We start from the raw sequence: 26817 nt of genomic DNA, 5'->3' as shown, positions 1-26817 counted from the left end.
GTTCTGACTCTACCCACTCCAGCTTCATGAGATGAACTGAGGGAACAGCAAAACCTGAGGTGGAAGTAAAAAAACGATGAAGACAACGTAGGCAAGGAGGAATCAAAGCAAGCATGTCACCAGGGGCACAGTAGGGTGCAGACACCGGGGGACAGGGAGCTGTCTGTCACAGCAACCGTGCCAACAGCCCACCTCTGACAATGTGAGCAGGGGAGGCTGCCACTTAAAAGAATGGATTCCGAATTCCTACGAACGCCCTCAAATCTTATGGAAAAGTTGTAGATTGTTTTAATATCAGTATTTTGTGCTTTTTTTAAAATATTTTTTGTTCATTTTTTATTTATTTATTTGAGAGTGACAGACAGAGAGAAAGACAGATAGAGAGAGAGAGAATGGGCGCGTCAGGGCTTCCAGCCACTGCAAACGAACTCCAGATGCGTGCGCCCCCTTGTGCATCTGGCTAACGTGGGACCTGGGGAACCGAGCCTCGAACCGGGGTCCTTAGGCTTCACAGGCAAGCGCTTAACCACTAAGCCATCTCTCCAGCCCTATTTTGTGCTTTTTAAGAATTCCTATAGATAATTCTGATAGATGCCAACTTGGAGAATGGCTGACTGCGAACTGGTATGCAGAACATTAGCAAGGTTTCTTTGAATTAATGTCATTAAGCTAAACCTATCTTCAGTACAATGACCAAGCACTTTCCCTGTTTGACATTCTCATGAACTCTCTCCTAAGAAAGAGTAAAATGTGATGTAGGCTTGCAGACGGGACTGCTGTTCATCCCTACGACAGGACCTGGCAAAGAGGCCTACTTTTAGCAATTACAAGGCAACACAGCTTTCAGCCTGACAAAGGCTTTGGCAGCTCTGTCTCCTAGCGGAGCCTCCAAGGAAGAAAGGAGTGGGTTCCAATCTCAACAACCTACCTGGACCAACAGTGCCTTGTGCTTGACGGTCCTGGGGAGCTTCCCTGAAGAGGTCACTCTGTGTGTGATGAGACATACAACAAAGAATTTTAACAATTAAGAGGGAGAGACCTGCATTTGAAGATTTCCGAAAAGTATCCCATAGTTTAAACCTACATATTTACTGTTTCACCAGAAAATCAGTTACAAGTGCAGACTTAGCAAAATGGAATTTCACATCTTATGAACCTTTCCAGGAATTAAACGCAGAGACAGAACATGACAATATACAAGGGAAGTTATCCGATGTTAATACTCATGGTCTAGTTGCCTAATGAAGAGTATCAGGAAATACTAGTTCTCACTCTGTGACTGAGTTAAACATGTCCCCAAATAGAAAAGAAGTGACTGTTACAAGAAGCTACTTTTCTCTAAGAATACATCTATTTCTTCTTTAAAACTGATGACATAGCCAGGTGTGGTGGTGTACACCTTTAATCCCAGCACTGGGGAGGCAGAGGTAGTCACAACACTATGAGTTCGAGGCCACCATGAGACTACACAGTGAATTCCAGGTCAGTCTGGACTAGAGTGAGAACCTACCTCAACTCCTCCGCCGCCCCCCCAAAAACTGACAATACAGACACACAGCACGCCTCCAACCCACCTCTTCATCTTCATCATCAAAAAGGCCCTGCCCTCCACTGAACAGGCCACCTCTGGAGCCAAATGGAGAGAAATCTTCATCCGTCAACTTGGGGGGAGCGAATAAGATGTCTTCTTCATCTAGCAAACAGAAAGCAGTATCGTGCAGATCATGAACAGTGGGCATGGGGCCAGGCGCGGTGGCGCACGCCTTTAATCCCAGCACTCGGGAGGCAGAGGTAGGAGGATCACCATGGGTTCGAGGCCACCCTGAGACTACATAGTGAATTCCAGGTCAGCCGGGCTACAGTGAGACCCTGCATCAAAAATAAGTAAGTAGGGCTGGAGAGATGGCTTAGTGGTTAAGCACTTGCCTGTTAAGCCTGAGGACCCCAGTTTGAAGCTCGATTCCCCAGGACCTACGTTAGCCAGATGCACAAGGGGCACACGCGTCTAGAGTTCGTTTGCAGTGGCTGGAGGCCCTGGCGCGCCCATTCTCTCTCTCTCTCTCTCTCTCTCTCTCTCTCTCTCCCCCTCCCTCCCTCCCTCCCTCCCTCCCTCTTTCTCTCTCTCTCTCTCTCTCTCTCTCTGCCTCTTTCTCTCTCTGTTGCTCTCAAATAAATAAAAATAAACAAAAACATTAAAAATAAGTAAATAAATCAAAGAACAGGCACAGGGCTGAAGAAGACGGCTCAGTGTGACGGGGTGCACGCTGTGCAAGCACGAGGACCCGCGTGAAGCCCAGCGCCCACCTAACAAGCCAGGCGTGCAGACAGAAACTTCACAGGGGCTCCCCTGGTCACCCAGGCGGACCAAACAGGGAGCTCCAGGTTCAATAAGAGACTCTGTCTCGTGAAAAAGGTGGAAGAGTGAAAAATAACACCCGACTTCTCCCTCTGGCATCTGCATGACTGCACACCAGACCCTGCCCTCTCACGCACACCACACGTACCATGCTCTCTCACATGCACACCACGCGGACCGCGCCCTCTCACGCACACCACACGTACCATGCTCTCTCACACGCACACCACGCGGACCGCGCCCTCTCACGCACACCACACGTACCATGCTCTCTCACGCACACCAAATAAACAAACAGAATTGGCCTGGGACCAGGCACTGAGGAGGCACATGCCAGGCACTCAGGAGGCTGAGGCAGGAGGATCCCATATGTGGCCAACATGGGCTACATAAGGTGTTAAAAGACCAGTTTGGACAAGATATCAAGACTTCGTCTCAAGAATCTAAGGCAGAAGGGTGGGGAGAGAACAGATGGGTTTGGAGCCAGTTCCTGGGACCTGCCTGTAACACCATATGAAATGTTGACCTAGAATTTATATCACCACAGGTAACTGGGAGTATTTGAGGGAAGCTTGATGAATTGAAGATAAAGATCCCACTGAGTGGTTCTCTTAAGTATTTCAGAACCTCACAAGGATCTCTGGGCTCTCATTTTCAAGTCAGCAATGTCTGGGGAGGATAGTGATTCCTTAAATCACACCCTCATACTTCATTTATTAAACAGGCAAAGACAGGGCTCAAGTGCTACATCCAAACCTAGAGAAGGATGGACAAGCCAAACAACAGACCTACAGACATGATCTTTATGGAAAATTTTAGCAATTCCTAGAACCTATGCCTCTAGAAAGTTCTAGACAGGCAATGCCCACCAATATACTAGTGATTTAAAGTGTATAGGCACTTTTATTCCATATCCAACTTTCCTCCATACTAGCACCTTAAAATATGCTTTAGACACGTTAAGAACTGAATGGAGACAAAGCTTACTTGCTAGCATCGGAAGGGACACTGTGTGAATTACCTAAACACGCCCAAGTCAAGGCTGCTAACAAGGGAAAGACCTACCATCGGAAGGTGTTTTCCTGTCCTTCTTCTCTTTCACTGTCTTCCGGGCTTTCGTATCTGCCAAAGACAAGGCGTGAAGAATACCTCATAGTCTGAACAACAGTCCACCCTTATCACACAGCTACTGAACTCTAAATGTTCGCATCCCTGTCACTCAGGCTACAGGCGGGACATTCAGCATTACATGTCAGTGCCACGGGAGCACCTAGCTTCCTGCTTTACCGTGGGAGTGGCTGTATGAGGCAGACAGGTAACACTTAGATACCAGGCCATATGCATACAAGGACTGTACTTAATGAGGAAGTTATTTGTCTTTCTATCTTCACAAATAACCAGTATGTCCTGGATAGTACAGTTTTATTATTTTGGGGGGGAGGGGTGTTTCTGAGGTAGGTTTTCACTCTAGCTCAGATTGACCTGGAATTCACTATGTACTCTTAGGGTGGCCTCGAACTCACAGCGATCCTCCTACCTCTGCCTCTCAGAGTGCTAGGATTAAAGGCATGCGCCACCATGCCCAGCTGCACTTTTATTAGCCAGAATACAGGATTACACATCAAGCCATAGTGAATTCCAGGTCAGCCTGGACCACAATGAGACTCTACCTCGGAAAAAAACAAAAAAAGAAAAACCATCAAGCCATGAATTCCTAGTCTGATGTCCAGGGTTCTCTGTGGTATCCACATTTAATTCAGGTAAAATGTTACACAGATGTGCACATGTGAACTTCTCCTGTGGAGTGCACAGTGTCTGGTTATCAAAGGAGTCAAATCCCCCTCCCACAAGAAAAGGAACTATGATGAAAGCCTACTGTAATGTAGCAATTAGGGAACTCCATGTTGGCCATGGTAAAGGAGAAGGAAGGAGAGAAGATAGGAGGGAAATGTTATTTTACCCTTGGTTGAGCTAGAAAAAAACTGCATGTCACTAACACCCCATTAGCTTGCTTCAAGGACTCACCTGTCTGCTCCTCTTCAGGCCGGCTTGAGGCATCACCTTTGATTCGAGCCACCAGTTCATCAGCAAAAGATGTAGGCCTTTTCTACAGGCAGAAGAGACCAAAAGAATCCTTGTCTTACAACAAACTAGTAGTACACATTGCTTCTAGACACCTAGTAAAACTATGTCACCAGTAACAAAGAAGTTGCACTGAGAATCTTCATTAAATGAATTTAAATACATGTATCCTATAGAGGTAGGTCAAGGAATAGGAACTTATAAGATGTTCCCTCAAAAGAAGATACTCTTGAGCCAGGCATGGTGGCACACGCCTTTAATCCCAGCACTCGGGAGCCACAGGTAGGAGGATTGCCGAGAGTTCGAGGCCACCCTGAGACTACATAGTGAATTCCAGGTCAGCCTGAGCCAGAGTGAGACCCTACCTCGAGGAAGAAAAAAAAAAAAAAAAAAAAAAAGGAAAAAGAAAAAAGAAAAAGAAGATACTCTTGGGCTGGAGAGATAGCTTAGAGGTTAAGGCGGTGGCTGGTAAAATCAAAGGACTCAGGTCCAATTCCCCAGGGTCCACGTAAAGCCAGATGCATAAGGCGGCACATGCATCCAGAGTTCGTTCGCAGTGGCTGGAGGCCCTGGCATGCCTAGTCTCTCCCCATCTATCTCCCCTCTCTCAAATAAATAAATAAAATACTTTTTAAAAGAAGATACTCTTATTCCCTTATTTTTTTTAACATGTTAATACTTGAAGAAGTAGATGAGAAAACATGCATAAGTGCATGGAGGGAGAGGGAGAAATTGGTCATAGAAAGTCTGCAACTGAATATATTCTTTATAATTTGACTTTAAAAACTGTAACACTGAAAGAAGAAAGTGTGAAGCAATTCGGGACATTCACCATCACGCCAATAACATTATAAACATCCCATCAATCAAATGACCAATATGACGTAGAGTGAGATGGTCAGAAATGCAGAGGACAGTCCAAGAGGGAACTGGAAGCCGCTGCTTCAGCACGCTTACAGGCTTAGCGCTTTCTTCGGCGCCCTCAAGACCCTCCTCCTTCTCAGAGTCGGCAAAAAGGTCCCCATCCTCATCCTCTTCTTCATCACTCATTTGTGTGGTGTGCTGAGGGTGGAAAACAGAATGACTAGGTGCAAGGACTCAAGCTGAAAAGAGGCACTGTCACGGCCCTTTGAGTCTCCCCTTTCAAACAGCAAACCACAATTAGAAAGGAGGACAGAAACGAGCAAGTGCTGAGGCATTGGTGAGCTGCCTCACTCCACAGGATACCTCAAACCTAAAGACAGGCTCTACTTCTTAGCAAGGAGGTGACACCAGAACGCTCGTCACTATGGGGTGTACACGAGTCTTATCCCAGCAAGTTAAAAGAAGGACACTGTAACAACTGGACAGCCAGCCAAACAGTGCAGAATGAAAACTCCATGATACTGTGCCCTGGCCTCCACCTCCCTGCAAAGCATCTGCATGGAAACAGATATATTTGCAAAAGCAAAGAAAAAGCTGTGGAAAGAGACACTACCAGATCACGACATCAATCACCATGGGAGAATCTGCACAGCAGATGAGAACTGCAGGGCTCCAACTCAGTCTTGTTTGTTAAGTTCTCTTTTTCCTTCACTCAATAGTTTGCATGTTAAAAGTATTCTATTATCTAATTTAATCCTTTTAACTCTGAGGTTAGCTGTGGCAGGCAAAACTAGTCTCTCTTTAACAATAAAAATAGATTAGTACCCCGGTGCTTTTAACCACTATATTGTAATTGTACTGTAATACAGATAATACTGTATTGTAATACTCTCTGTAACAGAGACAGATTTAGCTGCATTACAGACCTTGACAGTTGATTCCACATAAGGAAAAACCTGCTAAAGAAAAATTATAAAAATTAAAAAAACAATTATATTCATGAAAACAAACAAGAAAAAACAAATACCCAAGAAAAAATTTTTTTAAAAAAATTCTTCATTTGATAGATGAAAGCTTTGTGAAAAAAATATTTCCATTTGAAATGGAAATGCAAATTGGGAATATTTCAATACACCATAGTACACATCTACTGAGGCAAAAATTTAGTTTAGACCACTATCCCAGTGCTGATGAAGTCGTAGGAAAATCAATATAAGTAACCTGAAACTTTGAATATCCATCATACAGTAGTATCAGAAGCCATTAATGAAATTCCACATCACCTCAATCTCCTATCTCTTAAAGTATTGCAGTATCACATACCAGCATTCTTAAAAACAAGTAAGACTTAACATGCGTAAGGCCCTAGGTTCAATCCTTGGTACTGTAAAACCAAAATAATAATAGAAAAAAGAACTACAAACTAAAATAAAAATACAGAAGTCCATAAGACAAATTATAAAAACTAGTTAAGTAAAATACAGGCTGGGAGATTGCTCAGTGGTTAGAGATATTTGCTTATAAAGCCTGCCAGCCCAGGTTCAATTCCTTAGTACCCATGTAAAGCCAGACACACAAAGAGGTGCATTCATCTGCAGTTCATGTGCAGTAGAGAGTCCCAGGCATGCCCATACACACGCGTGCTCTCGCTCTCTCTCATATACACACAAATAAATAAAAATATTTTAAGTAAGAAAAACACTATTAGCATGAAAGTGCCTAAAAATGTCTATTATAAAAAGAAAATGCCATTTGAGTGAGATGCAAAAATAAAGATAACTAGTCGAATAGTAAGATGGTTTTCATTTTATCAGTATTCATTAATGTTTCTGCTATAGTGTCTCAAATTTTTAAATGGGGGGGGGGAGAGTCATGGATGTGGTGGTTTGAATGTAAATGTCCCCCATAGCTTCAAGTGTTTGTGATTAAACTTCCCACTTTAGTCCCCTGCTGGAGGAGGTGTGTTACTCAGCATGGATCTGACTCTAACCCACTGTGTGTTCACAGCCAGTGTGTGCCTGCTGGTCTCTCTCGGCTGCACATGTGCAATGATATGAGCTGGTTGCCTTGCTCCACTACGTGAAGCTTCCCTCAAAAGTGTAAGTCTGACACAAACACTTTCCTCCCACAGACTGCTTCTGGTCAGGTGTTTTGTCCCAGCAAAGAAAAAATAACTGTTACAATGTGCAACTGTTACAGTTGTTTGGGTGATTTAGTATTTTTGTTGGGGCCCTGTCTCCTAATTTTGCTTTAAAAAAAAAAATCAAGATCATTTATAAAGCAAAATTGGGAAAAAAATAATACACAAAGGAGAAAATTTAGCCTAAATACATGGCATGCTTAAAGAAAACTAGTTATAAACATGAAAAAAAAAATCCTTAATACGTCTTTCAAAAGTAATTGTTGGGCTGTAGAGTTGGTTTAGCCATTAAGGCATTTGCCTGTGAAGCCTAAGGGCCCAGGTTCAATTCCCCAGTACCCACATAAGCTAGTTGCACAAAGTGGTGCATGTGTCTGGAGTTCTTCTGCAGTGGCTGGAGGCCCTGGCACACCCATTCTTGTATTCTCTCTCTCTCCTCTCCCTCCCTCTCTCCCTTCTTCGTTCCATCTCAAATAAATAAAGATTAAAAAAAAATTCAAACTAATCTTAGGGGCTTTGGGATATGGCTGTGGTAGAACATTTGCTTACATGCATGAAGCCATAGGCCCACCTACTCAAACTGGGGGTGGACCAAGAATTTTAGTGTATGTATGCCATCAATTAAAGTTTAAAAGTAAATTCACTTCAATACACAAGCCTTACCTGGTGTTGATCATTGTCACTATGATTGGCAAAATCTTCATCTGAATCCTGTGGGTGAAATAGCTTTGCTGTTAACATAGACAAGACTTCAGGTCTGTCTCTGAAGCAAGCTGACTCACACCAAGCGGAGCAAAAACTCTGAAACTTGGTCTCCTATCATGACCACTAGTCACCTTTAGCGTCAAGGTGCGATGAGGGGATGATTAGCAATACAAAAGAGCTGTCTAACTCACATAGCTTTTGCGGTTCATCCCAACAGCTCTAAAGATTTGTTCATGTCATTTGCACTTTTTCACTCTAACCTTCAGATTTAAAGAAACAGCAGCACATTTAATCCAACTAATAAAAAGTCGGTTTCTTATTTTGTAGTTTGATTCTGATCTCTGTCTTCCCTCTATGTAGGATAACTGCATCATCAGGCTCAGGAGGGGAACACCAGCATTTGCTACCAGCAATTTGGTAAGGAGCGCTTCAACGACTGACGGCTCTAACGGGCTTACTCAGGGCAAGTTTATTTCGTACTGCCATGGTTTTGTTTGCAGGGCTGGAGGAAGGAGGACTGGAGAGAAGAGCTGCACAGAGGGGAACAGTTCTGAAATGAGAACCAGGCAAAATAGTCTCCCCCAGGGCTGGAGAGATGGCTTAGCAGTTAGGCGCTTGCCTGTGAAGCCTAAGGACCCCAGTTCAAGGCTCGGTTCCCCAGGTCCCACGTTAGCCAGAGGCACAAGGGGGCGCACGCATCTGGAGTTCGTTTGCAGAGGCTGGAAGCCCTGGCGTGCCCATTCTCTCTCTCTCCCTCTCTCTCTCTATCTCTATCTGTCTTTCTCTCTGTGTCTGTCGCTCTCAAATAAATAAATAAAAAATTTAAAAAAAAAATAGTCTCCCCCAAAAAACTCATACTCAAGGACTCTCCTTCAAGAAGTCTCCACCTTTTGCAATAATGAATATTCCATTCAAGGGGGAGCAGTGACACTAATACAGAAAGTGGATGCTTTTAGGATCCTCTGGTCTAGAAGATTAAAAGAAAAGAAAGAGAAAAAGAAAAAAAAAAAAAAAAGAATTTCACTGCAGCTTGGTTTAGGAAGTTCTTCACACACAACGACGAAGTTTCAGCAGAGATCTGCCACAGCACCTAAGTGGCCCTCTCCTGAAAACACACTGGGAAGAAAGGCAATGGCAAAGGAAGCCAAAGCCAGCTCCCTTGCTCCTACCTATTCACACGACGGAAAGGAACTGCAGTCTCCAGAAAAACCCTGCACCTCTGTTAAGAGTCTCATGAAAGCAGACCGCTAATCCATGCAGGTGTTACTTAGCCTGCTGAGCACATCCCATGTTTCCTGCTCACTGTGGCCTGGTCACCCCACAGTCCTTACCTCCTCTCCTTTCTCTTCTTCACTGTCCACAATACTGCCACGGTCACTGCCTACGGAGCCTTCTGTCGTGAAGAGGTTAAGAGTGAGCACCAAATTTACCAAATGACCTTAGCTCCTTCTCAAAGCCACAAACCACCACCAGAGACTGCAATAAAGCCACCTATTCCTAATGGAATTCAAAGCATTTTTATAATGTATACAAAGCACCTCCCCACAAAATTGAAAAAAAAAAATTCTCATAAACTGGCCTGTATTCTTCTAGCATGTCATGGAAAGTTTAAAAAAATTTGTATTAGACTAAAAAAATCAGAGATTTTTACCAGAGAAGGCAGACACAATAAAGGACATGAATGGAGTTAAAACCTTAATGTGACAAAAGATTAGATAGTGAGTCGTATTACATTCTATAAAGCATCTTTACTTTAATCATTTTACGGTGGCCACATAACAAAATGTCCTTGTTCTTAGAAAATAAGCCAGGACTTTAAAATATTAGAACTCACGATGTCTCAAACAGGCTCAAAAAAATCATACAGAGTGACCAAAACAAGGAGTGAAATGCTAACAGGGTGAAGAGCTTATGTGAGCTCTTTGTACTATTCTTACAGTGTCAAGTCACACAAAAATCTAAGACATGGATAGTGCTGGGAAGGTGGCTTAGTTAAAGTGCTCGCCACACAAGCACAAGGACTTGAATTAGGATTGCCAGCACTCACGTAAAAATGCCAGGCATGGTGACGGGCACCTGTAATCCTCAAGCCTCCACATGCATCCACACACACGCGCACCCCCAAATACATACAAAAATGCAAAATAAAAACATTACACTAAGAAAACTGAATTAAGATATCTTTTAATATTTACCTTCACTGGACAGTTCTCCAAGCCCCACGTCTTCCTGTTCCATAAAGAGCTTCGACCCGATGAGATAGGGTAGAGGACGATCAATGTAGAGATCCTTCCAGGAAGGAAAGGGAGTATGCATTACACACGGGGTTAAAAATAAAGTCAAGTACTCTACTGGACATCCTCTTCCACCTGACTACCCGATAAACTACATACTTAAAGGAGAGAATGCAAAACGTGGCAGGAAAAAACTAAAAACCACTGAACTTACAAGCATGTGCCATCAAACCTGGTTTTACGTAGTGCTGGGGACTGCACACAGGCTAGGCAGGCACTCTCATCACTGAGTGTGGCGGTTTGAGTCAGGTGTCCCCCATAAACTTAGGTGTTCTGAATGCTAGGCTCCCCAGCTGATGGCAATTGGAAATTAAAGCCTCCTGGAGTCAGTGTATTGTTGGGGATGGGCTTAGGCAGTTTCCCCATACCAGTGTTTGGCACACTTTCCTGTTGCTATTGTCCACCTTATGTTGGCCAGGGGGTGATGTCCACCCTCTGCTCATGCCATCATTTTCCTCTGCCATTAGGGAGCTTCCCCTTGAGTCTATAAGCTAAAATAAACCCTTTTTTCCATAAGCTACTCTTGGTCACGTAATTTCTGCCAGCAATGAGAACCTGACTGGAACACTGAGTAAGGGCTAGAGATGTGACTTAGCTGGTATAGTACTTGCCTAACATGCACACAGCCCTGAGTTTGATCTCCAGCACTGCATAAACTGGGGATGGTGGTGAACGTCTGTATGTGAGTGGAACAGAAGTTCAAGGTTATCCTCTGCTACATAAAGAGTTTGAGGTCAGCCTAAGCTACATGAGGCACTGGTTCAAAGCCTCTTCAAAAAAAAAAAAAAAATCACTGGGCTGGAGAGATGGCTTAGCAATTAAGGAGCTTACCTGTGAAGCCTAAGAACACAGGTTCGATTCTCCAGTACCCACGTAAGTCAGATGCACATGGTGGCATATGTGTCTGGAGCTCATTTGCAGTGGTTAGAGGCCCTGGCACATCCATTCATTCATTTATTCATTCTCCTCTTTACCTCTGCCTTTTCCTCTCTCAAATAAATAAAATATTTTTTAAAAGTCACTTCAGGGCTGAAGAGAGGGCTTAGTGGTTAAGGTGCTTGCCTGTGATACCTAAGGACCCTCCAAATCCCATATAAGCCAGATGCACAAGGTGATGCAAATGCACAAGGGCACACATATGCATGAGGTGGCACACATGTCTGGCATTCAACTTCAGTGGCTGGAGGCCCTGACTCGCCAATTCTCTCTCTCATTCAGTTGCTCTCTCTCATTAAAAAAACTGACAAAAATAAAATAAAAGTTCATAGGTTTTAGGTGTTCTCACCACAAAGTAAGTATGAAGGCATATACAAGTTAGCTTAAGTTAAGTTATTCCACAATGTATACATACTTCAAAACATGTACAAGATAAATATATACAAAGTTTTGTCAATTAAAAAATTAAAGATAAAGCTGGGCATGGTGATGCACAACTTTAATCCCAGCACTTGGGAGGCAGAAATAGGTGGGCTGTTGTGAGTTCAAGGCCACCCTGAGACTATAAGTGAATTCCAGGTCAGCCTGTACTAGAGCAAGACCCTACTTTGAAAAACCAAAGTAAAATAAAATAAAAATGAGGGTCCAGTTTAAAAACCAAACTGGTCGAGGAATAAGGGTAATTTGGGGGGAATAATATCAAAATGCATTCTGTGTGTATATATATGTGTGGGTGTGTGTAAAAATGTGCAAAGTGGAAAACTTTTTGGTGTTTATTTTTATTTATTTATTTGAAAGTGACAGACAGAGAAAGAGGCAGATAGAGAGAAAGAGAGAGAATGGGTGCACCAGGGCCTCCAGCCACTACATACGAACTCCAGACACATGCGCTCCCTTGTACATCTGGCTAATGTGGGTCCTGGGGAGTTGAGCCTCGAACCAGGGTCCTTAGGCTTCACAGGCAAGTGCTTAACCAATAAGCCATCTCTCCAGCCTCCCCAAAATTTTTGAAATGAATTTTTAAAAACCTCTAAACTCAACTCAACTCGAGAGATGGCTGAGCAGTTGAGAGTGTGATCACTGAGGCCTGTAACCCCAGCCCTGCAGGGAGCAGAGATCGGAGCATTGCTGGGGCTAATGAAGCCACCAAAAGCTCCAGAATCAGGAAAGCAGCAGATGAGCCTTGGAGGGGACGCTCAATGTTTTCCTCTGGTCATACACATGGGTCACATCTGCACGTACATGTGCGTGCACCACACACACACACACAAGGCGCTCGAGTCCAATCTCACCTTCCCCTACCACCTCGGCTCTAGTCAGCTCTGCCGAACAGTACTGACCCAGGGCTTGTGGTCAGCTGGTCTGACGTTTGTGTGTGGTATGACAGTCTATCAGCTGCAGCAAGGGAGCCAGTCTCAGAGAAGATGGAGCACAGACACCTCAAAGTTGTCCTCTGACCTTTATCCACATATGTGCAGTGGCCCACATGTCCCCTTTCCCCCCCACACTACATATCTACCTGAACTGAACACCTTTACCTTTGGCTCGAGGATCAGTTCCACCCGCTCGTTGGCATCTTCTTCCTCAGAGTCCGAGTTCCCAGCTTTGATGTCAAGTTGCTCAAATGCACTGTCCAGGACCTGCAGCCCATAGTTCACAGCCTCCTGAACTTTGGGGATCAGATCTACTTCTTTCTGTTCTTTGGTTTTCTCCTACAAACAGAAAGCCATCCAATATAATACCACCTCAAGAAAATAAGGTGGCTATTCCTCACTGGTTCACAGATTCTTGAGTACTATTAAAATAAAAGTATTTTCCTAAAAACGCTGGGAGTAGGCAGAACTCCAGGTGGTTTCTAATGCCCTTTCCTAACCAGCTTCCTCTTCACAAGTGATAGGTCTTGAGTTGCAACCTTTCCAAATTACTTACACCTTCTGAGTAAGTCAGAGCTGAGGTAAAGTGATGCTCACAGTAAATGTACTGAAATGCCACAACGTTTTAGGAAAAGCCTTTGCCAGAGGACAAAAGTCAATGTGGCCCATAATGTCTTGCCTAGGTTGCAGACTCCAATGTGGACACATCAGGAAGAACGCTTGTACAACTGTCACACGTGATGCCACAGGAAGAGAGGCAGGAACTGCTATTTCTCAGTACTCTGGCCTATTAAGCCTCTAGTGCATAGCCCTCATCCCCTTTCCTTCCTCCAGCCTAACTAACCACCACTACTTTATACAAACCCAGCTCACAGGGCTGGGGATGTAGCCCCATGACAGAGAGCCTGCCTCATTTGCATGAGGCCCTTTATCTAATCCCCAGTACTACAAAAAAAAAAAAATTCATAAAATAGCTAGCACCCCTTCAACTCTGAACCTTAGTTCATGGCATTCTCTCACCAGCATAGCCTCATCCCACTGCCTTTAACCTTGGCCTTCTTTCTCGATCTGGTTTATGTCTCACCCTTGAAGCTTTTCTGTGTTTCTTCCTGTGAAGAATCAGTAGCCATGCAGTCCAGATCTGCTGCAGCTTATGGCCCCACAGACTGAAACCTCTTGGGAGCAACATGCCCTAAGTCGCCAGCTCTCTGCAGTCTAACTAGTCAGTATCTGTTCACTGTACAGTCCACACTCTGTCTTAACACAAGAAACTCGCCATATGCACATACTAAGACCACATTCACCTCAACCATTTTCATCTGAAAGCAGACTTAACAGCCATGAAAGGATGGGGAAACTGGGTCTTCAAGAACCTCATCTCTGTAATATCCTATTCCATGGCCTCTGAGGTAAGAGTGGCTTCTAAAATTTTAAAGGACAAGGAAATAAAAAGAAATAGGAGGGAGAAGCAAGAGAGGAGGAAGGATGGGGAAAGGGAATAGGAAGGAGAAAGGAAAAGGGAGAGAAAGCAACCTGTGTGGTCCGTAAGCTGTATCATTTACTGACTGCTCCTGGGAGGAAACACTTGCTGAGCTTCGGGCTGGGTGTGCTGGTGTGCACCTTTCATCCCAGCACTTGGGAGGAAAAGGTAGCAGGACTTCTATGAGTTCAAGTCCAGCCTGGGACTACAGAGCGAGTTCTAGGTCAGCCTGGGCTAGAGTGAGACCTTACCTCAAAAACCAGTGATGATAGTAATAATAATAATAATAATAATTGCTCAACTTGTTCTATTCTCATGTCAGAATTCAGAAATTTCATCTATATATTACTAGTAGGTGAGACTGAAAAATAAACAAGAGTGTCCAATTGGGCCATGGTCAGGATGAGTATCTCCCACTCCCCAGCACTCACTGGCCCCCTGCCCTTTTCTCCTCGTCCCCCTTCCACCCACATTGTAATTTTCATCACTTCTCTAGCTCAGGAACTAAGCCAAGCCCTGGTTTAATCCGAGTACCTGTTCTGTTTTGTCTGCCTCAGCCTTGAGCACCGGCTCCTCCACTTCTTCATCATACACACGCTAGGAACGGAAACAAATTCATTTTTAAAAGTCAAACATCATTTGAAAGGAATCACAATATAAAAGTTCAATGCACAGTTAGGGGGAAAAAGCATAAATGGTTATCCAGAACACAATTGGGATGACTCCTAGAGGGTCAAGGACAGAGAATAAAAAACAGTGGCCATTAACTTAACAAAGTTAAACTCAAAATGAGACACGGTATCTAGGAAACATGCAGTTCTACCACTGTAGCTGACCAAAGGGCTCCAAAATTAGCAATCTCCCAATTATCACAGTCAAGGCCACTGGCATTGTCAGCTAACAACTAGGTAATATGACCTTTAACAAGTGGAACAATGGATATAATAAAGGTAAATTTACCTTCATCCGGGCTGTTTGAATTGGTGGTAACTTTTTATTATTATCCCACTTAAGTAAAAGCAGATAGGCAAAGTCCACTGAGGACTTGCCCAAGACTGAGCACTTGACTGACCTCTACCACAGGTCAGAAGTCTCTTGCAAGAAAGAGCTATGACTCTAAGAATAAGCGGTGACTTCTTTTTTCTTCTTTTCAAACTCTTTTTTAACTACAGCCATACAACAGGCTTGTTATAAAAGGTCAATATAAATGGGGAGATGTTCTGGAATCAGACAGTGGTGACTATGATTATAAAAGGTTATTGAGTACATTAAAATCCACTGAGCAGGATACTTTCTTTGGGGGGGTGGCTTCGAGTAGGGTCTCACTCTGGCCCAGGCTGACCTGGAATTCACTGTGTAGTCTCAGGGTACCCTCAACTCACAGCTGTTCTCCGACCTCTGCCTCCCAAGTGCTGGGATTAAAGTCATGAACCACCATACCCAGCCATTAGCTTCTTACAAAAGTAAACCTAATTTATTTCATTTTTTAAAAAATTTATTTATTTGACAGACACAGAAAGAAAGAGAAAGCATGGGCATACCAGAGCCTCCTGCTACTGCAAACAAACTCCAGAAGTAAGTGCCACTTTGTCCATCTGACTTTACGTGGGTACTGGGGAAATGAACCCAGGCTGACAGGCTAGGCAAGCAAGCGCCTTTAACCTGTCTTCCCAGTCCCAGTTACATATTTCTTGTAAGAAAGTCTGGGACCTTAGGCTGGAGAGATGGTTCAGTAGCTAAGGCATTTGCCTGCAAAGGCTAACAACCGGAGTTTGATTCCCCAGTACCCACGTAAAACCAGATGGACAAAGTGGCGCATGCATCTGGAGTTCATTTGCGGAGGCTGAAGGCCCTGGCACACCCATTCCTCTATCTCTCTTTCTTCTATCTCTCTCTGCTTGCAATAAATAATTGTTTTTTAAAGAAAGCTTGGAACCTAAAGTTTTCAGATCAGTTTTTTTTCTTTTAGAATTTAGAATATTTCCATAGACCTCACCATAGATAGATATATAGATGCATATGTATGAATATATAGCATGTTTTTAAAAAATAGTTTCCTCCCTATTACCAATTTAATCCTTGGAATAACTCACTGAAGCTTGGTGGACATAATCCTGTACCCTAAGGTCCATATACAAATACAAATAGACATAAGCATATTCAATGTTCTACCACTGCTCCAGTTTTAAGAAAAAATGCCCTTATACTATACTTATCTCTGTGCCCCACTTTTTACAATTCGTGTTCTCATAAACCACTTTCTAGGTCAATGCATATAGATGTGATTGGGTCCTTTTAATTAACACAATAGCTTCACATTAGTGAATGTGAAGATTTTCAGGTTTTTTTCCTATGGAAAACGAAACTGCTCTAAACACACACACACACACACACACACACACACACCCCTGTTGTTTGGTTTTTCAAGGTAGAGTTTCACTCTAGCCCAGGCTGACCTGGAATTCACCATGTAATCTCAGGGTGGCCTCATCTCAGCAATCCTCCTGCCTCTGCCTCCCGAGGGCTGGGGTTAAAGGTGTGCGCCACTAAGCACAGTAACATTTTTAAACACTAGTCCTTTTATCTCTATAGGCTTCTCAGAACCAGAACTCTCAAAGAACAAAAAGTACTGTTTAATCTTAATAGCTATTTCCAGGTTATCATGCAAAAATAGATCCCAACTCCCTGTCGCCCTGAGGATATGTGGCTACTTCCCAAGCCTTTACCAGTAACACTGGCATACAGTACAGAAAGATAACAAAGGGTAAGACTAGAAAGATTCACAATTATAGAGAAACTTGTTTATATTCACATAAATATAATGAGGAAAAGAACAATATATAAGAAAGCTTACCTGTATGTGCTTTCACACAAAGCCAGACATAAAGAAACACAAGGAAACCTTCACCCAAAAGTTTACAGTTAAGAGTTGGAGAGAAGATGGCTTAGTGGTTAAGGCACTTGCCTGTGAAGGCTAAGAACTCATGTTCGAATCTCCAGGTCCCATATAAGCCAGATGCACAGTGATGCAAGAGCACAATGTCGTATATGTGCACAGGGCGCATGCATCTGGAATTCATTTGCAGCTGATGAAGGCCCTAGCACGCCCTTTCTCTCCCTCTCTCTCTCCCTCTCCCTCTCCCTCTCCCTCTCCCTCTCTCAGAAAAAAAAAAAAATTTTTTATTTTTCAAGTATACAGTTGCCAGGCATGGTGGCGCACGCCTTTAATCCTAGCACTTGGGAGGCAGAGGTAGGAGGATCGCCATGAGCTCAAGGCCACCCTGAGAATACAGAGTGAATTCCAGGTCAGCCTGGGCTAGAGTGAGACTCTACCTCAAAAAAAAAAAAAAAAAAAAAAAAGTTTACAGTTAAGAGAAAAGTAAGGCAGCCAGGGGGCAGGGGGCAAGGTGCCTTTGAAGCAAATAGGACAAAATATTAAAATCTATTATTTAATGCTAGTTGCTGCATAGTCTTAGCATTTGTGGTTATTCTCTGTACTTTTCCATATGTATGAAGTACTTCATAAAAACTGACATTAACTGGGAGTGGTGGCACATGCCTTTAATCCCAGCACTAGGGAGGCAGAGTTAGGAGGACCACTATGAGTTCGAGGCCACCCTTAGAATACACAGTGAATTCCAGGTCAGCCTGGGTTAGAGTGAGACCCTACCTCAAAAAAATAAATTAATAAAACAAAACAAAACAAAAAAAAACCCTGACAGTAGCAGACAAAGTATGAATGATATAAGCATATAATGGAGTAAAAATAAAAATTTAAGTTCACAGGCTAGCATGGTGGAGTGCCATGGAGGGAAGGTGCTCAAGGTCATCCTCAGCTAGAAAAGTTCAAAGTCACCTTTGGCTACATGAGACCCTGTCTCAAAAATTAAAATAGGAGTGCTCGCTTCAGCAACACATATACTAAAATTGGAACAATACAGAGATCAGCATGGCCCCTGTGCAAGGATGACACACAAATTTATGAAGCGTTCTATATATATATATATATATTTAATCAAAATAAGCCGGGGGTGGTGATACACGCCTTTAATCCCAGCACTTGGGTGGCAGAGGTAGGAGGAGCGCTGTGAGTTCGAGGCCACCCTGAGACTACATAGTGAATTCCAGGTCAGCCTGAGCTACAGTGAGACCCTACCTCAAAAAAACCAAAAAACTTTATTCAAGAGAAAGGTTTAAAAAAGGAGGAGGGGGGATGATGAAAATGCAGCTTTTCTAGAATAAAATAAAAAAGAATGATGTGACAAAACAAAATTATTTTCACAAAGCTAAAAATATTGAAACAACTGACTTTCCATCAAGGTCTTTCAACAAACCAAAGTCATTAACAATGGCACTTAATATCTGGAAGGCTGCTGTGAGTTCCAGGCCAGTCTAGGCTACAGAATGAGACTGTTTAAAAACAACAACAAAAACAGATCAATGGAGCCCTGAGAACTGGGTCACTTTCTGCTCAGACATTAAGGCACTGGCCACTGTTAATTAGCGGTTCTTCAGAGTCCTCTCCTGAGCTTTGCTAAAAGCCCATACCAATTTTTCTTGCCCTTGCAAGTCCTGATAGTTCTCTCCCTAAAAAGCTCAATTTGTTTAGGTAACTCTCCAGTGTAGTTTGCAAGTGTGTGGCTGTCTCTTAGGCTAACTAATAAAACCCAAAAGTGTTTTGTTTTTCTTCCCAATGAATTACCACAAAACTAAATGGCACCATTCTAACCTGAACTGTACTACATGAGTACCAACGTCAAGAGTTTGAGGAAAACATGGAAGAGGTCAGATAATGCTGCAGGTGTTATCAGCAAGCAGACTGGTCTCAGTTTCATTAAGTATTGGTTGTTCTCTCAGCATCACCAGCTGCTCTGACACCAATGGGAAAGAGGCACCGTGCAGCATTAGAGGAGGTCTGGGAAGCACTTATATTTGGTAGTGGTCCCAGCACATCCAGGCTGTAGACTGAAAGGGAAGAGACATGAAAACTTTACACTGAGGAAAGAGTGAAATGGATGGAAACAGGGAATCCACAAAAGTGGACCAAAATAAAGAATTATCACCAAAACGAAACACAGAAACAAATTTCACAAAACCTAGGCCATGGAAAACTCAAACTCTAAGGAAATTTTACTAGGAAACACAGGACTGGAGAGATGGCTTAGTGGTTAAGGTGCTTGGCTGTGAAGCCCAAGGACCAAGGTCCGACTCTTCAGGTCCTGCTTAAGCAAGATGTACATGGTGAACCAGGCATCTGGAGTTTGCTTGCAGTGGCTAGAGGCCTTGGCATTCTCCCCGCCCCCCCGCCCCGTCTGTCTGTCTCTGTGTCTCTAATCAATACATAATTAAAAATGAATCAGAAAAAAAATATTTAGACAGAAAAAAAGAGATCATCATCTTGGGACTGGGTTTCTTGGTCAGTAAAATGCTTTCTGAGCAAGCATAAGGGCCTGAGTTCAGACTCCCCAGCACCCACATAAAATGCCAGGAATGGAGGCATGCTCCTATGATCCCAGCACTGGGAAAATGGAGACAGGAGGATGTCTGGGGCTTGCTGGCTAGCTTAACTAGCTGAATCAGTGAGTTCAAAGTTCAGTGAGGGACTCAAACTCAACACATAAGAGCCCTACCTGCTGACCAAGAAAGGACCAACTGGCAGAAGATGAAGATGATGAAGAGTTAAATATTATGAAAGATGAAACTTAATTTTAAAAAACTTCACCCTTTCATTTTCATTATAAATGACATGAAATCCAGTATTACCTTACTATAGAACTTGATACTCACTTGACAGGTTAAACTTAATGAAATCCTACTAAGAAACAAGAATTAAAAGAAAATTTAAAAAAATACTAATAAGGTGGAGAACAATAGAGGAAAACACCTGACATTAACCTTTAGCCTCCACATGTACATGCACTCACATACATGTGACCCAGACACATATGAACATGCACATGCATGCACACGTACATCCACACAAAGATGTAAAGTTGGTTACTCAAAAGCAGAAGTTTAAGGTGCCCTCTTCTCCACACTGCAGGTTTGATCCAGTATCAATCTGGAATAGGCACATCAAGTACAAAAGAAAACCCCAGGGTTCGCTGTGCAGTCTAGAGCTACAATGCCCAATGCAGGAAGAGCCAAGTATCTGATCCAGGAAGACACACTGAGAGAAGGAGTAAGAGCAGCGAATCCAATGTGCTGGAAAACTGACGCACTGCAGTCACCAGGGAAGACTAGGCCCTGACTGACTCTTCCGGGGAGGTAACTGCTCACTCAGGTTAGCCAGGCATGCCCTGGGCAGATGATTGAAAAGCTACAGGCTGCACATACCTAATTCAAAGACCTGAAATCCAAACATTTCGTTTTTGAGTGATGATATGACACTCAAAATAGTTCCGTATTTTGAGGTGTTTCACATAAGGTATGCTGGAAATATTACCAAATTTTTTTTTAAATCTGCACTTCTAGTGCCATATGTCCCAAGTAGGGAATGCTCAATCTGTACTGATTATATTTGAAAACATGTTATTTTTCAAACTTACACATTTCCATTCACCACTAAAGAAAATAACTGGCAAAAAGATCTTTAGGATCTCTTTAGAAGTAGCATTTCAGGCCAAAGGAAGGGTAGGACTATTTATAATGCAATCTTCCAGACACAAAATGGTCTGGATACCCATGACCTTGCAGTGCCTGACACTATCTACACAAGATTATCATAATAGGAAAAAAGAGGATGACATCAAAATGAAAGAGAGACTGATCAAGAGGGAGAGTGGATATAGAAAGTGGAGTTGCAAAAGGAAAGTGGAGGGGAAGGGCATTACCATAGTTTATTGTCTATGGAATGTTATGGAAGCTGTCAATTAAAAGAAAAAAAAGGCAAGCTGGGCATGGTGGCACATGCTTTTAATCCCAGCACTTGGGAGGCAGAGGTAGGAGGATCACCATGAGTTTGAGGTCACCCTGAGTGAGATTACATAGTGAATTCCAGGTCCACTCAGGCTAGAGTGAGACCCTACCTTGAATAATAGAAAGAAAGGAAGGAAGGAAGAAAGAGAGAAGTAGCATTTACACCTGAGCTATTAGACTAGGGAAACATGCTACATAACTTGCCTACATGGCATTATGGTATTGTCTTAATAAAAATCATGAATGTTTTATAATCTTGCCATTTTTAAAATTCCTCGTTAGTACTTTAACAATCCCAGAACACAGCTGATTTTTAGTAATTCACTTCACAACTGGGAACAGTATTGCACACCTATAGTCTCAGCAATGCTTCTCAGGAGGCAAAGGTGAGAGGGTCAGCACAAGTTTGAGACCAGCCTGGTCTCCACAGCAAATTCCAGGACCGTCAGAGCTACACAGTAAGTCTCAAAACAAAACAAGCAAACAAACAAACAACAACACTGTCTTTTTGGGGCTGAGAAGATGGCTTGGTGGTTAAAGGTGTTTGTTTGCAAAGCCTGTAGGCCTGGGTTCAATTTCAAACCCACTAATGTAAGAAAGATGCAAAAAGTGGTGCAAGCATTTGGTGTTTCCTTTCCGGTGCCAAGAGGCCCAGGTGCACCCATGCACACACATACACAATAATTTTTGAAAACTGTCTTTTCACGATTAGTTCAGAGAGTCAGACTTCATGTGAGAAACAGACAGGCTAAACAATGTTTCCTTCCCATTCTCATCTCTGAACAGTCTCCCTGTCACTCGCCTGTCTCCAGGTATGCATACTTCCTTTCTATTGTAGAACTGTTTACTAAGATAGAGGTTCCGATTTACCTAGGTATTCCTAGCTATGTAAGCAGAAACACAGTATGTAGACAAAAATCACATATGGCTGAAAAAGCTCAATAACATGTTCACAACTGATTCTCTACCATCGGTTCAGACATCATATGAAAACCTGTTGACAAAATTCAAATTAGACATGTACATCCCTTTACATGTAATGAACCACAACATGACAGATCCAATCAACAACTGTAGCCATAAGCCAGTGCTCAAAGGATCAGATTAGGTATATGGTTGTCCTTACACCTTGTGCATAGGATAGCTTGAGTGTTATACAATTAAGCACAATTGTTCACTACTGCTTAAGCTAAAAAGAAAGGGAAAACTTGAATGAGGAAATTTTACCATTAGGTTTTTTTTTTTAAATGTATTTATTTGAGAGCAACAGACACAGAGAGAAAGACAGATAGAAGGAGAGAGAGAGAATGGGCGCGCCAGGACTTCCAGCCTCTGCAGACGAACTCCAGACGCATGCGCGCCCTTGTGCATCTGGCTAACGTGGGACCTGGGGAACCGAGCCTCCAACCGGGGTCCTTAGGCTTCACAGGCAAGCGCTTAACCGCTAAGCCATCTCTCCAGCCCAGATTTTTTTTTAAGGCTTGAAAACCACAAACCTTACCAATAACAAAAAACAAAAAAAAAAGCAGGGTGTGGTGGGGCACACCTTTAATCCCAGCACTTGGGAGGCAGAGGTAGGATTGCTGAGCGTTCCAGGCCACCCTAAGATGACATAGTAAATTCCAAGTCAGCCTGGGCTAAACTGAGACCCTACCTCCAAAAAATGAAAGTAAATGAAATAAAACTACAATAGCTTTGGCTCCCCAAAGATACTGTATGTAAGTCAGATGTAACTGAACAACTCACATTCTCAATGAACTGGGTATTAGACAGCATGAGGAAGTCATTGAAGACATTGTGCAGGCGACAGTGGGTTGCTTTGGTCTCCCGAATTAGTCCATCCACCTGTTTCTTGATTTCATGTGTCCTAGAGATAGTCTGCTGTGAGAATTCCTGTAGAAACTGCAATAGCTAGTTTGAGAAGAAACATAAAGTACTATCAGTATGACACACGTCCGAGTCCAAGCAAAAGAAAAAGAACCCACGTCCTCTCCTGTGTTGCTAGTGAAAGGGACGATGCTTCTGACAGTAAAGGTCCTACTCGTGAAAGGTTCTATCATGAAAAGTTCTGATTATGGCTGGAGAGCTGGCTTAGCAGTTAAGGCGTTTGCCTGCAAAGCCAAAGGACCCAGGTTCAAGTCCTCAGGCCCCATGTAAGCCAGATGCACAACGTGGCGCATGCGTCTGGAGTTTGTTTACAGCCGCTATTTTCTTTCTTTCTTTCTTTCTTTCCGTTTTTTCGAGGTAGGGTCTCACTCTAGCCCAGGCTGAGCTGGAATTCACTGTGTAGTCTTAGGATGGACTCCAACTCACGGCGATCCTGCCTCTGCCTCTCGAGTGCTGGGATTAAAGGCGTGCACCACCACATTTTCCCTATCTTCCTCTTTCTCAAATAAATAAAATAAATAATATATATATTTTTAAGTTCTGAGCTGTCTAGTTCCCAAGCTTGAGGAGTCCCATTCAAGAATATGCAGGCAGTGGCTTGTCCCCTGCACCACTGAGCCCGGGTCGCAATCGCAATGGCCTCAGTAATGACAGGGCAATGCCCGAGCCCAGCAGAGAGGGATCTATCTGCCCATCCATCAGCATGGCACTGGGCGGGGGCGGGGGTGGGAGCAGGGCATCGCTAGCAGTCCGGGTGGGCAGAGCCGCTCGGGGAAGCTCAGCTGGCGCCTCCCACCCTCCCTGGCCCAGGGCCCCGGGGTGGGGGCCCGCCTCTCACGCCCGCGTCGGCCGCCAGCGACCAGTTCTGGCTGCTGCCACGGATCTCCTCCACCGACCAGGGCCGCTCCCACACGGGCTCGGCGGCGGGCGCCGGGCGGCTCATCTGCGGCGGCAGCGGCGGAGGGCGGACGCGCCGAGCCCCGGGGACCGCGACCGAGGAGGACGCGGAGGCCCGCGCACAGCGCCGTCAGCCCCGCGGAGCAGTGGAGAGCCCGCGACCTCAGCGGACGGCGCGGCCGGAGTCACGTGATTTGGGTCACGTGACGCTGTCCCGCTGGTCACGTGGCAGGCGCCCCACGTGACCTGACCCGCGGCGAGGATGGGAATGGGTGGCCGTGCGCAGGCCGGAAGCGGAAGCGATGGTGAGTGAGGCCCGCACGCCGCCAGCGATGCGGGGGGCGGAGAGAACGTCCTTCTCTGCCCCCTCGGGGATGACCGTCCTTACCCTGTAGCCCATCCCGACTCGTTGAACACGTCCCTGACCCGCGTGTTGAAGGCCTAGCTCGGCCTCAGCTCCTTGCGAAAACTGCCTAAAAGTCTTCACCCTCCCAGGCAAGGCCAAACCACATTTGGACAGGGGGACAAAAAAAGAATCCTCAATTCTTTCAGCTCCCCAGTCGCGCTCAGTGATGTGTCTTCGGATGACACTTCTTTTTTTTTTTTTTTAATTTTATTTATTTGAGAGTGACAGACAGAGAAAGAGGCACATAGAGAGAGAGAGAAAACGGGTGCGCCAGGGCCTCCAGGCACTGCAAACGAACTCCAGACGCGTGCGCCCCCTTGTGCATCTGGATAACGTGGGTCCTGGGGAATCGAGCCTGGAACCTGGGTCCTTAGGCTTCATAGGCAAGTGCTTGCCCCCTAAGTCTTCTCTCCAGCCCAAGTATGGGGTACTTCTTGGCAGTCCACTTGCTGAGTGGCTTTTCTGCCAGACCAACTTTTTTAAAATCACCCCCAAATTGCTCTTATCTTTGTGTTCCTAGGCACCTTGTGTCTAACTGCTCTGAGCTTTCTTCCTAGGAAGAAATGATGTTTGTAAAATACCTAGCAAAGTACTTGGTATATACGTGATATTATCAACCTAGATGTGACCATTTCCCCCAGGCATCTGTCCAACTTTTAATATTTGTTTTGTAGTCGACTCCATTGTCACCTAATTTAAGATGTCTCATTGTCCCAAATGCAGCTGAAGTGACATATCTTCTATATACCGAAAGAATTTAAAGTGTGGTTTGCCATTTTAATTAACCCAGTCTAGAAACTCCCTTACAGATAAGCTGAAAAACAATTTCTAGGTGATTCTAGATCCTGTCAAGTTGACACTACTAACACATCACACCCAAGTAGGAGACATTGTAACTCTCAGGAGTCTTAATTCCTGCAGTGACAACTACTATTAGAGTAACCAGCCCCACAACACTCCCATAGGAGGATTGTTTTATTAACCCATTTGCTTCACTTTTCCAGTAATAAGTCTATAACTTCGGTCCATAGCAAAAAGATTTATTACATTACGATGGAGAGATGGCTCAGTAGATAAAGCACTTTCTATGTAACTCTGAGAACACGAATTCAGCTCTCCAGACCTTGTGTAAAAGCCAGAGCTGTAGTCAGTTTCTGTAATCCCAGCATGCCTATCACAAGAAGGAAGAGTGAGAATTTCCTAAAAGCTCATAAACAGAGCACTCAATAAATTATAAAGCAATTATAATATACATTAACATATATTTAATATTTCCTCACCCTTCATGGTTTACCTTTTCAGTCTGAAATCATTTCAGATTGCAAAAATAGTACAAACATTCCCATGTATCTTTTATATTGTTCCCAAAGATGTTTATATTATACATAAATACAGAACAGTCAAAACTAGTGAGGTGGGCAGGAGAGATGGTTTAGCTGCTAAGGTGCTTGCCCAAGAAGCCTGACAACTCATGTTCCAATCTCCAGGTCCCATATAAGCCAAGCAAACAAGGCAATGCAAACACCCAAGGTCGCAAAGGTCGCACATGCCCACAAGGTGGCATACATGTCTGGCATTCAATTACAGTAGTTAGAGGGCCTGATGCACCAATTGTCTCTCCTCACTCTTGCTCTCACTCTTGTTCCCTCTCATAATAAAAAATGGGGGACAGTGTGTCGGGTTGCCTCACAAAGAAAACCAATGAAGTAAAATTGATCAATAATAGTATCTAGGGCCAAGCATGATGGTGCACACCTTTAATCCCAGTACTCGGGAGGCAGAGGTAGGAGGATCAGCATGAGTTTGAGGCTGCCCTGAGACTACAGAGTGAAGGTCAGCCTGGGCTAGAGTGAAACCTTAAAAACCAAAATAATAATAATAATTTTAAAATTATAGTATCTAACATAGAAACATCATTCAAATGTCATCACTACTCCAAGCTCTTTTATTTTTTTTTCCAAGCTCTTTTATGAACACAGACCACACAGTACATTTGTTATTTCTCCACAGTCTCCTTTAATCTGTGATGAGTCATCCATCTTTCTTTTTTGTTGTTTGTTTGTTTGTGTTTTTTCAAGGCAGGGTCTTCTTTTTCTGTTGTTGTTTTTGGGTGTTTTTTTTTTTTTTTTTTGAGGTAGGGTCTTGCTCTAGCCCAGGCTAACTTGGAATTCACTATATAATCTCAGGGTGGCCTCAAAGTCACAGCAGTTCTCCTGTCTCTGCCTCCTAAATGCTGGGATTAAAGACATGCCACAACACACCCAGCTTCAAAGTAGGGTCTCACTCTTGCCCAGGCTGACCTAGAATTTAGTATGTAGTCTCAGGTGACCTCAAACTCAAGGCAATTCTCCTACCTCTGCCTCCTGAGTGCTGGGATTAAAGGTGTGCACTATCACACCTGTCCTCATCTTTCATTTTTGTTCATGATCTTTTGCTCTTTTGAAGAGTATTAGCAAATATTTTTGTAGAATGTAACTGA

The 26817-nt window shown here is 43.7% G+C and overlaps 1 protein-coding gene and 1 non-coding gene across 7 annotated transcripts in view; one reads left to right on the top strand and one right to left on the bottom strand.

The window, feature by feature from the left end:
- Nucleotides 1–23979, bottom strand: part of Washc2c (WASH complex subunit 2C) — a 65720-nt gene extending 41741 nt beyond the window's left edge. For 3 of the 6 annotated variants that reach the window (XM_045137226.1, XM_045137229.1, XM_045137231.1), the window contains exons 1-13: nucleotides 23874–23979; nucleotides 22895–23059; nucleotides 14765–14827; nucleotides 12916–13089; nucleotides 10343–10436; nucleotides 9479–9540; nucleotides 8106–8153; nucleotides 6229–6261; nucleotides 5396–5500; nucleotides 4382–4463; nucleotides 3422–3478; nucleotides 1575–1693; nucleotides 929–986 (exon numbers count right to left, since the gene is read on the bottom strand). In XM_045137226.1, the coding sequence (XP_044993161.1) occupies nucleotides 929–986; nucleotides 1575–1693; nucleotides 3422–3478; nucleotides 4382–4463; nucleotides 5396–5500; nucleotides 6229–6261; nucleotides 8106–8153; nucleotides 9479–9540; nucleotides 10343–10436; nucleotides 12916–13089; nucleotides 14765–14827; nucleotides 22895–23059; nucleotides 23874–23978 (1165 nt within the window). In that variant the 5' untranslated portion in view covers nucleotide 23979. The remainder of the gene's footprint in view (nucleotides 1–928; nucleotides 987–1574; nucleotides 1694–3421; nucleotides 3479–4381; nucleotides 4464–5395; nucleotides 5501–6228; nucleotides 6262–8105; nucleotides 8154–9478; nucleotides 9541–10342; nucleotides 10437–12915; nucleotides 13090–14764; nucleotides 14828–22894; nucleotides 23060–23873) is intronic. The other 3 variants (XM_045137228.1, XM_045137232.1, XM_045137227.1) reach the window with 2 other exon arrangements.
- Nucleotides 18128–18231, top strand: LOC123455849. Its single transcript, XR_006634164.1, has one exon. It is a non-coding gene; the product is annotated as a U6 spliceosomal RNA (small nuclear RNA).
- Nucleotides 23980–26817: the final 2838 nt, after the last annotated feature.

This window comes from Jaculus jaculus, chromosome 18 (assembly GCF_020740685.1).
Source record: "Jaculus jaculus isolate mJacJac1 chromosome 18, mJacJac1.mat.Y.cur, whole genome shotgun sequence".
Taxonomy (NCBI): Eukaryota; Metazoa; Chordata; class Mammalia; order Rodentia; family Dipodidae; genus Jaculus; species Jaculus jaculus.
The sequence above is the reverse complement of the archived record's forward strand: the minus strand, read 5'-3'. Positions and strand labels throughout refer to the sequence as shown.